Genomic DNA, 16,791 nt, shown 5'->3' with positions numbered 1-16,791 from the left:
TGAGGGGGCCCAAAACTGAACAGTACTCAAGATGTGGCCTCACCAGTGCTGAGTACAAAGGGTCCATCACCTCCCTGCTCCCACTGCTGCGCTATTTCTGATACAAGCCAGAATGCTGTTGGCCTCCTTGGGCACCTGGGCACACTGCTGGGTCACATTCAGCAGCTGTCAGCTAACACCACCAGATGTTTTTCCTCTGAGCAACTCTTGTTGCTACCTAAGGGTGGGACTCAGCACTCAGCCCTATTGAAGCTCATACAATTGGCCTCAGCCCATCAATCCAGATCCCTCTGTAGGGCCTTCCTACCCTCAGGCAGATCCTCACTTCCTCCCAGCTTGGTGTCGTCTGGGAACTGAGGGTGCACCAGTCTGAGAACTGAGCATGCACTCAATTCCCTCAACCAGATCATCAGTAAAGACATTAATCAAGACTGGCCCTAGTACTGATCCTTGAGGAACATCGCTCATGATGGATTTAATTTATATCATCCTCTGGATCCAGCCATCCAGAGGGTTTTTTACCCAGTAGAGAGTGCACCCATCCAAGGAATGGGCTGCCAGCTTCTCTAGGGGAGTACTCCAGGGACAGAGCCAAAGGCTTTACTAAAGCCTAAACAGATTACATGAAAAGCTGTATTCTGAATTTTCATCCCAGTGATTTATGTAAGTCTCTAAGTGCAGAATCTGCCTTCTATCTTTACAGGATAGAATTCATGCTCACTTCAGCAGAGGAAACAAAAAATTCTCATTACAAAAATTTGGGAATTTATGTAGAAAATTGAACAACCTAAAAAGTGCATCCAGCAAGCCTCAGTTCAGCTGTTAAGTTTTACCTAGTTCAAAAACAAATGCCTTTATGTTACAATTGATAACATGTGGACAAGAAACTGGATATATGCATTAAGAGCAGTACAGGCCAACAATTCTTCAACCCATTGCTTTCTGTTATCTCCTCCCAAGCAATATTGCATGCTTGTACTGTATCTTCTGTTCTTTGTAGCCTGCTTTGGTCCACACAGCAGCAAGAAGTTTGCTTTGAATTTGGTAATGTGCATTTTGCTACAGCATAACACAAGCAATAGCCAGCATGCTCTTCCACACCTTGAATCATTAATACTGCCGTTGTATTAAAGGTGGCTGATTGCTTTTACTGCTGCAGTAGCTGGAAATCATTCAACTTCATAGCTGTGAAATCCATGACCCTTTGAGCAAGATGTCTGCAGTAACCAATGTTCAGGCTCTTCACAGGCCTTTAAAGCATTCTCATGGAGGTGCCACATACAAATCCACAGCAAGAGCACAGCTGTCAGATTCAGTAAGCCTGTTTCCATAACACAAATGCCATCCTTTCATCATGGCAGCATTAGAATAGTTAAGCTGGACTTACTTCTATATGGTAAACAGACCTAGCGTGATTTGTACAATGAAATTCAACCAGTGAGACTCACCATGTATTCCACCATAGTCCCCTGGTTTGTAATGAAACATCCAGATCAGAATGTTTTCCCCGAGGCAGCTTACCTTCTAAAGCAGAGCTGACTTCACTCCTCCTGCCCCTTGAATGCAAGCTGCTCCTTCCCTTTGCCTTTTGGTTCAGCAATCAAACACGGTTTGCTCCATGCTCCTTCGGGAAAACCTAGGGCAGCATCAAAATCATAGGCAATTCGGTTGCCTTTTCCACGTCTCTCCTAGCAGGTTTCTATAATAAACTCTTCTGTATTAAACTTACACTGAGCATCATGATACTGCCAACACTTAGAATAATATAAACACTAAGGTTGGAAAAGACCACCAAGATCATCCAGTCCAAACACCAACCCAATACTCCATGCCCACCAACCTACATCCCTCAGCACCTCATGATTTCAAAGGGAAGAGAGTATTTTTTTTCCCCAGAGTCCTCTCACACTGCAGGAAGGTGTGACCGCTCCCATGTCGGTGCTGCAAAAGCATTGGGGCAGGTTCTACAGGACAGTGCATTACTCACCTTGAGCTGAGCTGGGGAAGTAAATGCGAGTGGGGCTGGCGCTGCTGCTGTCTGTTAGTGACTGCAGAGCACTCCACTGTGATCATCTGAAACTTTTACTACAAATATTTCTGAGAAAGACAAATCGCAGCAAACTTCATTAAATACAACAGCAATGTGTTTTTAGTTCTGCCTCTTGACCTGTAAGAGCAAGAGTTGGTTGGGTTTTTTAAACCTATTAAGTTAAAAAGTGTGAAGTTAGATTGCTGCAAGTGAGAAACAGACAAGACAGAAAAACCCATAGAATTACTCTTGAGCATTGGCCGTCCTCTAGCACAAGGCTGACACCTGCAGGCAGTCTGAGCACAGCTTTGGTCTAGGAAGGTGAGGCTGGGATGTGGGCAGTGCTTCACACAGAACTTCAGCACAGTGAAGAAACCTTTCCCTCCCAAAGCCTTGCGTTAATCCCTGGTTTGCAGTTCAGGAACTGAAAGAAGCCAACCCTCCTTCAGGCTCACATTGTCTAGAACTGCTCACTTTACAACGGAATCCCCAGTCCCAGTGTCTCACTCATTCTGTACATCACTGCCTTCCCATTACACAACAGCTCCGCTGTGACCGCGCTGAGCACTGCAGGAACAGAGCACAGCTGCGGTGGTTACACTTACTTACAGCTCTCCAGCACAATTACAGGCACAGGTAATTGAAGTGATTCCCTACCCGCAAACGGGGTTTTCAGCACCCTCCACTTCTGTTGCAATCAGTTAACTACAAGGTCTCTATGGATTAAAGCTCTGTATCACTCTTCCCCAGTCAGGCTCCCAGGCTAAACTAGGGGCCATAGTAACCCTACACTGAAGGTCAGACAGGACAGGGCTCTGAGCACCCTGACTGAACTGTAGGCATCCCTAATCATTGCAGGGCAGCTAAACTAGAAAGGCTTTAGAAGGCCCCTTCCACCACAAGTGATTCTATGATACTTTCCACAAGGTACATCTCCCAGGTGTTTTACTTCCCTTCAGTTAGTACCACCAGACCAACCCATACACCCAACTACAAAAAATTCATTACCTAACAGAACTTCACTCACCTCTCTCTTTTAACCCTAAGTTAATACAGCTTCTGCTCACAGTGTGCTCTAGTAGCAGCCAGAATGCTGATAGGAGAAAGCAACAGACTAAGCTCTAATTGAGAGCTTCCAGCTCAGAGCTAGATACACCAGTCCACCACACAACCTACTGTGTGAGAAGAGCTCTCTTTATCAGCATGAAGCTGGGCAGAACAGGTGCTGCTCATGACAAATCTTCCTGATGCTCCTCCTTGAGAAATGCAGTTTCACTGAAGCAGGTGCTGCCTTTTAGAGCCTCATGAGGGATAAAGGAGTTGGGGAACACTGGGCAAACCCTCTGCCCCTGCCTTAGCCTCTGAGTTTTCCACAAATCTCTCCCCTACACACTGATGTGGAGCCCAGCACAAGGTTAAGTTGTTCATGTTCATCCACCCCTAGGCTAATACAGACGCAAACCCTGCTAATGCTGCTTTAGCTGACTTGAACACAAAGGAATTAGAAAATCTTTGCCCTGATTCCATTTCAAGCAGTGCCTGGATATCAGTGGCAGCAGTGTTGTGTCACTGCTGTCACCTGGCTTCAGGATCAAAGAATCATTAACAGTCATTACTGGGCTGCAGGCGACCCTCCTCTGGTTCCCTGCTCTGCCACGCGCTGCTGGTGATGTTGATGTATTTTCCTGGGGGCTCAGTCCTTTGTCAGCACCCTGTGGCTGGGAGGGGGGGGTGGGCACTCTGCTATTTAGAGACAAGGGTCAGCTGTGGGCATCCTCTCATCTGTGGCAGTGAGGTGAGCTACAAATGGAAATTTGGTCAACATCTGTTTATAAGACCAAATGTCACAGAGCAGATAATGTCTATTGTAAATGTCAGAGTTGATAGAATTTTTTTTTTTTTTTGTGGGGGTGGATTGGTGAAAATCTTAGCACAGATTTGGTTCCTGTATTTCTGTTGCCATTTACACAGGCCTGGATCAATGTTCAGCATTGCCTAGGCTGCACTCTAGGCACAGGAACACTGCAGGACACCAGAGCCTGTGTTCCACAGCACCCAGGCCTGGCTCAGTCCTCCTGGTCAGGAGCTGGGCTGAATGCCTGCACTGCAGAACTTACAAAAAGCAATGCTCACTGTTGGGCTTAGACCCCCATAGCCTTTGTGGGTGGCACTGCCCACATCTCAGCATACTGCAAGCACTCCCATCCCACATTTTGTGCTGTTCCCCTCCACCAAGCTTTACATTAGCAGAATGTCTTCTTTATCAGTGTGTACCCACTTCCTGCATTTTTCTCGTTATGAAGATAATTAAATAATATTAATTACCAATGTGAATCACTGAAATTGGTCTATCAGTAATCGCGTGATAAAATTAAAACAACAGAGAGATCACATTTACAGACCACTCCACTCTGCCCTCAGCCTTTCCATTGTACTGTCTGGCTCTGATGCCTTTGTCACTCTGACAAGTGCTGCTCAATTTCCTAATTTTGATCTCCTGCTTTCTCTCTGCCCCGCTTCGCATGAGAATCGCCATTCCCATACAGCACTGTGACTCCATTCAAAACAGACAAGGGTCATTGAAGTATCATTCAGGGTCCCTTTCTTGCACTTCACCTTTTATCCTTAATCATTAAGGTTGGAAAAGAAAAAAAATGGACTAAGAACATTTAGTCCAACTGCCAACCCACCACCCCATGCCCACTGACCATGTCCCTCAGTGCCACATCTGCACGTTCTCTAAATATCTCCAGTGATAATGACCCCACCACCTCCCTAGGCAGCCCATTCCACATTTTTGGAGAAGAAATTCTTCTCCCATCTCACTACAACCTTGCTTCAGGTCATTCTAGAGAGCTCAAGTCTCTGAGCCTGCTCCAGACTGAACAATCCCAGTTTCCTCAGCTGCTCCCCATAAGACTTCTGCTCCAGACTCTTCACAGCTTCCTTGTCCTTCCCTGGACACGTTCCATGGCCTCAGTGCCCTTCTTGTGTTGAGGGGCCCAAAACTGTCCTCAAGATGTGGCCTCCCCAGTGCAGAGTACAGAGGGACAATCACCTCCCTGCTCCTGCTGGCTGCGCTGTTCCTGATACAAGCCAGGATGCCACTGGCCTCGTTGGCAACTTGGGCACGCTGCCCACAAGACCTGGCACCTGGTATTGCTAAAGCTTATACAAATGGCTTCAGCCTATCCAAATCCCTCTGTAGGCTTTCCTACTCTCAGGTAGATCCTCACTTCCTCCGAGTTTGGTGTGATCTGCGAACTTACTGAGCATGCACTCAGTTCCCTCACCCAGATCATCTGTGAAGACATTAAACAAGACTGGCCCCAGTACTGACCCCTGAGGAACACCATCACGACCTGTTGCCAGCTGGATTTAACTCCATTCACCAGCACAACTCTCTGGGCCTTACAATTTTGGCTACCCAGATTTTTTTCTGGGCTGTGAACAAAGCACCCCACCTGTCCAGACTGCTGCTGATGGGGGCTGCGTGTCTGTCTGCAGCACCTGCCTGCAGCCAGCAGTGGGGTCAGCAAGCCCAGGGATGGAACACTGCTCCACGCTTCTTATACAATACCTGCCTGGCACTCCAACACAGAAACAAAAGCCTTTGCTGACCCAAATCACCTTCCCAGTGAATCAGCAGGGCCACAACATCCAGAATGCATTTCCCTGACCACAGTGACACAGCAGTCCCACTAAGATCACAGGATCAACATGAAGATTGTTTGGATTATTAAAACAAGCCTCACCTCAGCGAGGTTTTAGAAGAGCACAGGCGCTGTGTGTCAGGGCTCTTTTTCATCAGATCAATGTACAACACTCTCTAGTAGGAGTATTAAGAGCTTCCCATTGTGTGTGAGATTTATTTCTTCCCATTCTCCTGAGATTTCTTTGTAAATCGATGGAGATTTAATTTAGGTAACAGCACACCTGGCTTGCGGTCTGGCCTTGCTTTGTTCATGTGCTGATCAGTGCCACAGATATCCATTTTCATTATTCTGTAAAAATCTGGCAGTGGGACAAGGACCATTTTTATTCCATGTTTATGCAGCTTTGCCGTAAGAGCAGCAATGCCAATGAGAGTGGAGTGTAGAGGGCTGAGGCAGAGCAGTACTGCTGCTGTTGACCTGTCCCATGGGCTTATTTCCAATCTGAAGAAAGCTTCAGCAGCAGAGGGCTGGGATTTGTCTTTAGGATGTCCTTCCTCAATTAAATTAACACTCTATGTAGCAAACAGTGCTGCAGGAGTCTTTAAATTCACTCCTGTATTTTTTTGACATTCAAACTGTTCTGTAGGAAGATGCAGTCTCAGTGTCATTTACTCTGACCTGGCTTTAAAAAAACAAAACCAAACCACAGCCCATATTTTAGAGGCACAAGACGACATTTACGCGCTTCACCTTGTATGATTTATGTCCCTAACTGGGTTAGGTTCCTGCATAGGAAATGAAGTGGGGCTTCAAGCCTCCATGGGAAACAGAAGCTTCTAACCCAGCTGGGTCAGGGCCAGGAACAGCACCTCCCAGCCCACCACCATTTGTCACTTTGCGCACATCCCATCATCAGCACGCTGCAGTCATCTCACTCTGCATGAGCACCTGCAGCACAACGCGTTTGTGTTCCAACCCCCCCAGCCCTGTGCCCAAGGGGGTTCCAACCCTGGGTTGCCAGCAGAGCCTTGCAAACGCAGAGCTCTGCTTGCAGCCTGGTTCTGAGCTCAGGGGTGAGCTTCAGAGGCAGCCCCGCCATCCCCAGCCCTGCCATCCCCAGCTCCGTTGTTCCCTGCCCCTGCCTGGCTGGGCACAAAGCTAATTCCGGCTCCTCTGCACTGAGACATGCATTAGTCATCCGGTCATTTATTTTATTATGCCTTTCATCGTGATGCTGATGGTGCTCCCACGCGAAAAAAAAAAAAGATCTCAGACAGCAACGGAAGGCAGCAGTGCCTGAGGCAGAATGATTTCCTATTTAAACTCAGGTAAAGGTATCTAACATGCAACACATAGTTGCCAACAAAAATATAGTAAGGCAGCCCTCCAAACACACACTATTAATACCTGCTTTACAGCTGCAGGGGTACAACCGCCTCAGCAGATGTCCATCAGCAATCCATTTGCAGGATTAGCCCTTCTCCCACAGGCCAGGAGCCCGCCTGTAATGGGATGGCTGGCAGAGGGATCTGCCTCTCAGTGTTGGAAGGTGGATCACACAGAGTTAGGACGCTCAGTCCTAATGGTGAAATACTGGAACACAGCGACCTGAGTCCTGAAGTACTTCATCTGATGATTAATGGGCTTGAGGTGCTTTAAAAATAACCATGGGGCACACCAAGTACAACAGCGGGGTTTATTTCAACAGTAATTTCTGCCCTGGACTGCTAACACAGAAATGCTCAGCAGGTCTGTGATTCAAAGGGAGGAGCTGCCCGCAGCCACGCAGAGGAAATGCAGCAGGCAACAGGGACACAAAGGAGATCGACAGCACAGCAGTGAGACTCACGCTGCTGCATTCAGGTCATGGCCAGATTCTTCTCTACCACACCACCTCAACTTCATAACAACACTCAGAGGTTACGAATGTCAGAGCACTTCTCAAGGAGGGAATAAATAGAGTGCAGACTGTGGGCAGAATTCAGGCACTGGCACAGCTGCCCAGAGAGCTGTGGGTGCCTCATCCCAGGAGGCACTCAAGGCCGGGTTGGATGAAGCCCTGGGCAGCCTGAGCTGGTTGCATGGGGGTGGAACTGGGTGGGCGTTAGCATCCCTTCCAACCCAAACCATTCCATGGTTCTATGATTTGAAATAAGAGTCTGAGGGAGAAGAGAACAGAACTGTAATGAATGGGGGAGTTCAAACAGAGGAGAAGCGCTTCCATGGGCTCTCATCTGCACAAGGAAGCAGCATGGGTGCTGCACGCAGAAACCCAAGAAACAGGTTGAGAGGCCAGGCAGCTCCATGACACCAGTGCAAGATGAACCAAAAGAAGGGAAGTCCCACAGCAGAAGAGGCTGCAGTGACTGGGACACGTGAGCAAGGACAAATGCTGCTGGCTGCTGCAAATGGCCCCGTGGAGCATGAAGGGATGCTGCCATCATCCTGCCACTATGCCCCTGCAGTGGCTCCCAGAAAGGAGGGCAGGAAGCAAAACATCTGGTTCTCTCAGCTTTTGCCTGAAATATGACTGGTTTGGGGTAGGAGTAATGCCCATCGATCCTGGTCAGCACGTCCTGACCAACGTCCTGGGGGTGCAACCTTCCCTCTTGAAAGAGGCAACAAGAGCCACCCACTCAGAGAAGGCCCAAGAACCAGCCAACATGGCCTTATCAGCACAAAGACAGCCATGAAAGAACCATCAAAATCACCAGCAAATCTGCATATTCGTATTTTGATTCCTAGCTCTCCAAAGCCACAAGAAATAACCACTCTGGATTCATGTTATAAGTAGCAATGAACACCCAGGTCTTGCTGTTCTCAAGGCCCAGAGGTCTCTCCCCAAGGCCTTTCCTCTCCTCTCCACACTCCCATCACTGCTCTGCAGACTGCCCAGCGCTGACAGGTGCAGGCACAGTGCTTCTCCCAGGAGCAGAGCATTTCAACAACCGCTCCATGCACTGTGCTGAGAACTCGCTGGCTGAACAAGCAGTGAGGAGACCTGGGTCATTCCTTACAGTCTGGTCAGCACTGCTCAGAGCATGCAATTCCCCTGCAGAAACCAAGCCCCTTCTGTGAGCAGTGAGAGCTGTAGTGAGACAACACTATTCCCCACGGTTACAAACAGTGCACAAGTGGCTGCTCTCTTTCCCACTCCTTGCTCTCACCACCTGTCTGCTCACCCAATTTTCAGCAGATGGAATAACGAGGAATAATTGAGAATAAAAGACGACGGCTTTTATCTGCCATGTCTTTAACACGCCAGCAGTCGATGCGGCGCTTCCTGTGCTGCGGGCAGGCAGTGTGTGCCCCGCTCACAGCAGCAATCTGCACAGACTGAGGCACACTGCAGTGCCCCGTGCACCGGCCGGGCTGCAGCCTGCACCCTCACGATGACACGCCATGCCAGCCCATGGCCAGCTGCAGAGATGATAACCACCACACTCAGTGCCAAGCGTAACATTTTTGCACTGCTCCTGATGTGACAATACCAAAGTGCTGCCAGGAGGGGGGGAGCCAACAGTTGGGTTATCGTGGCCTCCTCCTGCTGCTGCCTGCAGGATGTGCTATACGTTATGACATAGAATATCTGCCCACCACCGCAGCCAGCCTGGGCAGTGACAGTGGCAGATAGCACCCACACCTGCTGGGTGAGCTGCTGCACTGTGCCTGCATGCCTCCAGCAGCAGCAAACCATGGGGCACCACAGCAGGAGGACAGTTCGATAAGGGAACTGAAGCCAAGCACCGGCAGCATGAGGGAGAGGAGAATATTCAGCAGTGTGATACCTGAAGCACATACAGCGGAAACACTTATAGTTTGGAACGTTCAGCTTAAGAAAGCCAACCTGGCCCTGTGCTCTCCTTGGCCAGCAGCGTGGAGCACAAAATACGAATGAAAGAGTGGCAGAGAGCTGGGTCCCATCGGGCTGTCCAGCGCCGATGACTCATCCAGTGCTCTCCTTCAGTTAACGGCAAGGAAACGAGCACGGACGGAGCAGCACCGAACCCTGGGCGCCTCCTGCCAGTCCCACCCGGACACCCCCAGCACCCAGCAGCGCTCCGAACTCCTACCCCCCTCCTCCCCTCGCACCAGCGGGAGATCTGCGGGGGGTGCCCCCAGCCAGGGCGCCCGTAGCGCGGCGCGGTACCGCCGCTCCCCGAGCAGCTCGGTGCCCCCCCGCAGCCGTTGCGGGCCCTGCCCCCGCGAGAGGAGGGCGGCGGGGCCGGGGGCGGCGCTGGCGGCCGTCGGAGCTGCGGCGAAACACCGCCCCCGAGAGCGGCGGCAGACGGCGCGGAGCTCCGCGCGGGCTGCGGGCGCCCGTCACCCCCGAGGGTCCCGCGGCCCCGCGGTGCGCCCATGGCCGGCTCGGAGCAGCCGCCGGCGGCGGGCGGCGGCCCCGACGGCGGAGCGGCGCCGGGAGCCTCCGAGGCTCTGGGGGAGCGGCCGCTGAGCCAGGGGCTGAGCGTGCTGGTGGGGCTGGCGCTGTGCGTGACCATGCTGGGGCTGGGCTGCGCCGTGGAGCTGGGGCAGCTGGGGAGGCAGCTGCGGCGCCCCGTGGGGGTGCTGCTGGCGCTGCTGGGGCAGTTCGTAGCCATGCCGCTGGTCGCCTTCCTTCTCGCCCTCATCTTCGCGCTGGACGAGGTGGCGGCCGTGGCGGTGCTGCTGTGCGGCTGCTGCCCCGGGGGGAACCTCTCCAATCTCATGTCGGTGCTCGTCGACGGCGACATGACCCTCAGGTAGGCACCGGGTGACGGGACGGGAACAGTGTGCGGCTCGGCCCCGGGACCCCGATCCTACCACGGGCCGGGGAGGACGGGAGAGGGGGGTGTGTTTAGGCAGCTCCTGTCCCGATACGATTCACTGTACCTTTCGCTCCCCCGCAGCATCATCATGACCGCCTCCTCCACGCTGCTGGCTCTGCTCCTGATGCCGCTGTGCCTGTGGCTGTACAGCCGGCCCTGGATCCACACGGCGCTGGTGCGGCTGCTGCCCCTGGGAGCCGTCAGCCTGACGCTGGGCAGCACGCTGCTGCCCATCGGCCTGGGGGTGCTCATCCGCTACCGGCATCCCCGCGCTGCCGACCTCCTGGTCAAGGTAAGGGCACGGCAGCGGGCACCAGAGTGGCCATCGGTGCAGTGCAGAGGTTCTGAATGCACAAAGTGAGAGCAGAGGGGGTTCTCATGCTGTTAAACTCACAGCCTTGTGCTCTTTCTTGCTGTCTGTGGCCAGGTCTCGCTGTGGTCCCTCTTAGTGACCCTGGTGATCCTCTTCATCCTGACTGGCACCATGCTGGGGCCCGACCTGCTGGCGCACATCCCTGCCTCTGTTTATGCCATCGCCGTACTGATGCCGCTGACGGGGTACGCCCTGGGTTATGGTTTGGCCACTCTCTTCAGAATGCCCCCGCACTGCCGAAGAACAGTGTCTCTGGAGACTGGCTGCCAGAACGTTCAGCTCTGCACCGCCATCCTCAAGCTCACCTTCCCCCCGCAGCTGGTTGGCGGCATGTACATGTTCCCCCTGCTCTATGCGCTCTTCCAGGCAGCAGAAGCGGGGCTCTTTGTGCTGGCCTACAAGGTGTACGGCAGAGACGGCCCCAAGCAGGAGATGCTGGGCGAGGAGGAGGACACAGACATCTCCTACAGGAAGCTGAAGGAGGAGGAGGTGCCCGATACCTCCTATGGCACGGTGACCACTGAGGAGCTCGGTGCTGCTCCAACAGAGCCGGCACAGACAGCGCTGTAGGCAGATGCTGGGGTGACAGCCGGGGCCATGTGCTGTTGTTGAGGTGACGGCGTGCTTGTCATGAAGCCATGCTTGAGCTGGGTGCACTCACTCGGACTCTGTTGTTCCAGCTGCTCCCGTCGTACAAAGTGACGTATGTTTATTGCCATCACTGGTGTATTTCCTCAAAAGTATATATAAATAAAAAGAATAATAATAATAAAAGAGGAGAAAGTATCACTGCCGCACAACTCAGTGACGGCTCCTCTCCGTGCAATGAGGCTCCCGTCCGTGGGAGCGTGGAAGAAGGAGCGTATTCCGAGGGGCCGAGGGGCTGTCACCTTGCACGTGTCTCCACGCTCCCGTCGTAAAACACCGTGCTGTCCGCGCTCGCCGCAAATACGCGGCCGAGCCCAAACCAAACCCGCGTTGCGGCCCATTCGTCACGTGGAGGCAGCGCGAGCACCGCTCCCCTCAGCTCACCGAGCCCCGCGGGCGGCCCGAGGCCCCAGGCCGGGCTTCAGGCGGGCGCCGCCGGGGCGTGGGGAGCCGGGCCCCGCCCCGGGGGTATTTAAGGCCTCCCCCGGCGGCCGTCGAGGCGCCATGGCGGAGGACGCGATGGAGAGCTACCTGTACGCCGCCTACCCGCCCTACTCGTACCGCTACCCACCGCCCAAGGGCAAAGGCGGGTCGGGCGGCTGGCGGCCGCGGGGCGGCTACTTGGCGGGCTACGGGGAGGCGGCGGCGGCCGCGGCCGAGTACTTCGACAACTACCAGCGTGCGCAGCTGAAGGCCATCCTGTCGCAGGTGAACCCCAACCTGACCCCGCGGCTCCGCAAGGCCAACACCAAGGAGGTGGGCGTGCAGGTCAACCCGCGGCAGGACGCCTCGGTGCAGTGCTCCCTCGGGCCCCGCACGCTGCTGAGGCGCCGGCCCGGCCTCGCCCCGTCGCGACCCCGCGAGGCGGCCCCGCAGCCGGAGCAGGAGCAGGGCAGCCCGGTCACCACCGGCACTCGAGCCGTGCGCTTCCCGCGCACCGTCGCCGTGTACTCGCCCGTGGCGTCCCGTCGCCTCACCGCCTTCCCCGAGGAGCCCGAGCCGCCACCGCGGGAGCCTGAGGCGTCCCGGGAGCCCGAGGCGCCGCCGGCCCCGGCAGCCGTCGAGGAGGAGCGGCGCGAGGCGGAGGCGGTGCGCGCCAGCTGGGAGAAACCGCCCGAGCGCGAGGCCGCTCCGCTGGAGCAGCGCGGGGCCGCGGCGCCGGACGGGGATCGGGAGGGGGCAGAGCCGCGGGAGGAGCCGCCCGCCGCGCCCCAAAAGCAGGAGGCGGCCCCGGGCAAGGCCCGTCTGCGCTTCCAGGTGAGGAGCGGGGCTTGGGGCGGGGGCCGGGCCGCGCCGCGCGTCGCCCTCGGTAACGGCCGTCTCCGTCAGTTCCTGGAGCAGAAGTACGGCTACTACCACTGCAAGGACTGCAACATCCGCTGGGAGAGCGCCTACGTCTGGTGCGTGCAGGGCACCAACAAGGTACGTCCCGTCCCGCCCGGCCCCTCGCCGCCCCCCCGTCCCGCGCACGCTGACCGCCCCGCGCCCCGCAGGTGTATTTCCGTCAGTTCTGCCGCACCTGCCAGAAGTCCTACAACCCGTACCGCGTGGAGGACATCACCTGCCAGGTAACCTCCGTCCCCCGCACCCCCGGGCCGCTCCCCGCTCCCCCGCTGACGCCGCCTCTCCGCAGAGCTGCAAGCAGACGCGCTGCACCTGCCCCGTGAAGCTGCGCCACGTGGACCCCAAGAGGCCGCACCGCCAGGACCTGTGCGGGAGGTGCAAGGGGAAGCGCCTCTCCTGCGATAGCACCTTCAGCTTCAAATACATTATCTGAGGAGGAGGGGGGTTTTGTTTGTTCAGGGCTCTTCCAGGGGAACTGCAGGCTCGGCAGGTTGTTTTCCGTTGTTGTTGGTTGGGTAGAGGGTGGCTGGGAAAGCTGCGAGTAAAGATTTGGTGAAGCCTCTGCTGGTCAGGTGGGGCTGTGCCCGGTTTGGGGGTGTGCGTTGAGATTTTGGTAATTGTGTAAAGGAAGAGCCCGCAAATACTGGTTTGCGAATTAGTGACAGCCTGGGCTGCAGCCAGCTCAAGGCTGTGTGGAGTCTCAGACAGGAAAGAACGCTGGTTACTCATCCTGCATGGGAAGCTCAACCACTTGTGCATCAGGCTGACATCCACCGTGGGTGGTGGAGCACATCGCAAAGGGGGCCATGGCGGTATTCAGTCACTGTGCACATTAGTGCTGCAGGGCTCCTGCTCTGCTGTTCCTCTCTGGAAGAGGCTGAGAATGACTGTGTAGAAGTCAGGCTGCTGCCCGTATTGCTGCCCAGGCTTGGCTGAGCTGGTGTTATAAGCTGGGAACACATGCTGCTTGGGGTGGTGTTAATTTGTCTTCAGAAGCAGCTATCACTGGCTGATGGCGAGGGAGTTTTTGATGTTATGCATCAGGTGAACAGAAACTTTGGGTTATTGGGAAAAGTGGCACTTGAAAGGCTCTAGGTGACCTGCATCTGCCCAGCTTCCTCTGAACCTTCAGGTGCTGCACAAAGAGCTGCACATGTGGTGGTGTGTGCTTGGGGTCTGCTGCCTCCTGTCAGGGAAGGAGCAGATCACTGCCCATCTGGGATGTGGTTTGCAGCTAGAAGTGATGCACCTGGACTATTTCTGCTGCTAGGGTGAGGTCTCCATGGGGATGAGCATGTTTCAGTGGTGTTATGCACATCAGCACACTACAGCAGTGCCACCTGCACAGACAACTCAGGGAAACCTGTGTCCCACTACATTCTACCTCATAGCTAAGGAGTTGGGTAAACAATGGAGAAATGTACTTTCCTGAGAATGCGAATAAAGCTGTTACCTTTGAAATTAGCACTACACTGGACTGAATCTTGTGGAGAACTCTTCTAAGGTGTCTTTCTCTAGAGAAGAACCGATTTTATTCCATCGGGAGTGGCTGAAGGGGAGCAGTCTGTGTCTGTGCTGCTCTCAGAGAGGCTATGGTATGGTGAGGAGGCAACTGCTGTGCTTGCCAGTAGAGAATGCTTGCTGGGGGGGGGGGGGGGCAGTGTTAATGCTACAGCTCCTCTAGAACAGATGTAATTCATCCTGCTGTCAGTTCCTGCATTAAGTGTGTCCCTTGAACTTACTGCAGTAACTCTTTGTAGTTTTGTAACTTAAATCTTTTGCAGTAAGAGTACAATATATTGCCAGCAATTGATTACTCAGTAACTTCACTTATGCATGCTTCACTAATTACTATATCAGCATGATGTGTTCTAGGAATAGGCAGAGTGCTACTGATTTTTTTATTTTTTTTTTCCCTACAGCAACACAAGTTCTGTGCCATATCAAGGCAGCTGACAGAACTAGCAGTTCAGCTCTTCCTATGTACACAGCTCTCCTCACAAGCATGGCTTTGAGGGCTACTTGCTGTGGAGTTACCAGCAATAGCCAGAGTGGAAATGCAATACAGCTGGGCACTGCTGCCTTGGAAGGCACACAGCTGGTGCTGAGAGCCCAGCTGATCTTCAGGAAAGCTCCTTCAGTGGTGAAAGAGGGACAGGCTGGCCCTACCTGCTGCTGCAAGGTCCTGGGGTGTGGAGGAAGGAGAGTGCAGCAGGCAGTGCTGTTAATGGTGTTAAACAAGCTTTGCTTTGTGCTGTGCTGGCTCCTAGTGCAGCAGTAGCTGTGAGTGTCACTCCTCCAACAAAAATATATTCACTGCTTTTATTGCTTGATGTACAGTTCTGCATTCTTTCCCACTTTACTGCTCTGTCATGTCTTTGACAGCACATGCTGTGTTGTGGGCCCTAGTTCCTCAATTCAGCAGAAAGAAGGGAAGCTGATGGTGACCTGTGTGATTATGCAGAGCAGAAAGGAGCAGACTTGTCAGCTCTTCAGACATATCTGGAGTGTGCGCTGCACAGCTTTTCCATGAAAAGGTGCTTTTTGCAGATGTTAGCTCTGGTAATACTGCACTCAGTGCATCTTAAAGATGTCAGACGTGCCAGGTTTCAGACAGCCTTCAGTACAGCTGTGTTTAGCATGCTGCTGGCACCGGGTGAGAATGAGTCATTTGGGAAGTGGCAATCAGCAAAAAGAGCAGCACTTGGCATGGCCTGATGGCCTCTTGGAGAAGGGGCTGTGAGCAGCCAGAAGTGAAGGATGGGGCTTTGTAAGACAGAACAGGTGGCACAGCGGAGGTCTGGAGGTGGTTCTTAACCCACAGTGAAAGAGGAAGCGTGCACTAAGAAGAAATACCCAGTCATTGAGCTACTATGATTTATGCTCCATAGGGCAGGTATGCAGAAATGTAGTTTTGAGGAGTCTTACAAATTCTGTTCACGTTCTCAGAAGATGCCTGGGAAAATGCATGGACCAGATACGAGGGAAAAAAAAACAGGAATTCCCATTCTTCTGTAGTGAGCATTTACCTTAAGTACTTAAATGCTCCTAAAAATATATGAACTTCTGGCCTGTAAAAGTACACGAGATGACAGATACAATGTCTTTTTATTTTTACAAAAAAAAAAAACTGGTAAAAGATGATGTAAATAAAAGTGTAATGCGCCACTAAATGTAACTACTCATCCCCCTGTAAATACTTATTAAATAATTAAGAACACCAGCTACAGTACCACAAAACCATCAAAATAATTCCATTTTATCAGGGTCAGGAAAAAAAATACAGTGATTATGGATGTGCCTTGACCGGTTACAGAGCTTGTTAGGATAATGTAACTACTGTCAGCAGCCCAACAGTGTGCACAGTGCCTTCAGTTAATGCGCTTCAGTACAATTAATTACATTTCTAGTGGGGTTGAATTCCCCCAGAAAGGCAGAGCTAAGAATTTCAGTTCTACATTCTAAACTCTGGAATTAGAGCCCATTAAAAAAAATCACAGTGGGTAAGAGATGTATATAAAAATACTGGGTGTTCCTTTCAAATCACAGGAATCGTGGGACTACATTCTTTTTTTTTTCTTCTTCTTCTTTTTCATTTTTTTAAATTTTTTTTATTTTTATTTTTTTACAAAACGCTGTTGGTTTCAACAGAATCCAGTTTGTTTTATGCTACAGACTTTGACACTGAACTAGAAGAATATTGCCTGTTTGCGTGGTTTGGGAGGCAATCCTTTTGTCTGTATAGTCCCAATTCCTTAGGCTTAACTTGAGCCATGTATGTGCATTCAGACTTTCTGCTTGAAGCCTGCAGGCTACTCAGACTGCAAGTCATGTACGTGACTACCCATAGTGAGAACTCCCCTCCCCCTCAGCTTTATACACTAATGTCTTAACAGTGCATTGCACAAATTTACAAGAAAAATACTGGTTTTGCAC

General features: G+C 52.7%; 2 protein-coding genes across 2 annotated transcripts; both read left to right on the top strand.

Moving 5' to 3' along the window:
• Positions 1-10,044: 10,044 nt before the first annotated feature.
• SLC10A4 (solute carrier family 10 member 4) lies at positions 10,045-11,433 on the top strand (the record flags this gene model as incomplete). The annotated part of the gene is made up of 3 exons (XM_079534840.1): positions 10,045-10,424; positions 10,572-10,782; positions 10,918-11,433. 3 exons carry the CDS (start codon positions 10,045-10,047, stop codon positions 11,431-11,433), a joined length of 1,107 nt encoding a protein of 368 aa, XP_079390966.1.
• Positions 11,434-11,953: 520 nt separating this feature from the next.
• On the top strand, positions 11,954-13,288 carry ZAR1 (zygote arrest 1; the record flags this gene model as incomplete). Its single annotated transcript, XM_079534305.1, has 4 exons — positions 11,954-12,768; positions 12,841-12,933; positions 13,005-13,079; positions 13,145-13,288. The coding sequence occupies exons 1-4, from the start codon at positions 12,016-12,018 to the stop codon at positions 13,286-13,288; spliced, it is 1,065 nt and encodes a 354-aa protein (XP_079390431.1). The 5' UTR covers positions 11,954-12,015.
• Between the last annotated feature and the right edge of the window lie 3,503 nt (positions 13,289-16,791).

The sequence above is a fragment of the Tetrao urogallus genome, assembly GCF_951394365.1.
Source record: "Tetrao urogallus genome assembly, chromosome: 4".
Taxonomy (NCBI): domain Eukaryota; kingdom Metazoa; phylum Chordata; class Aves; order Galliformes; family Phasianidae; genus Tetrao; species Tetrao urogallus.
Note: the sequence above shows the minus strand (reverse complement) of the source record. Positions and strands in the feature narration are given on the sequence as shown.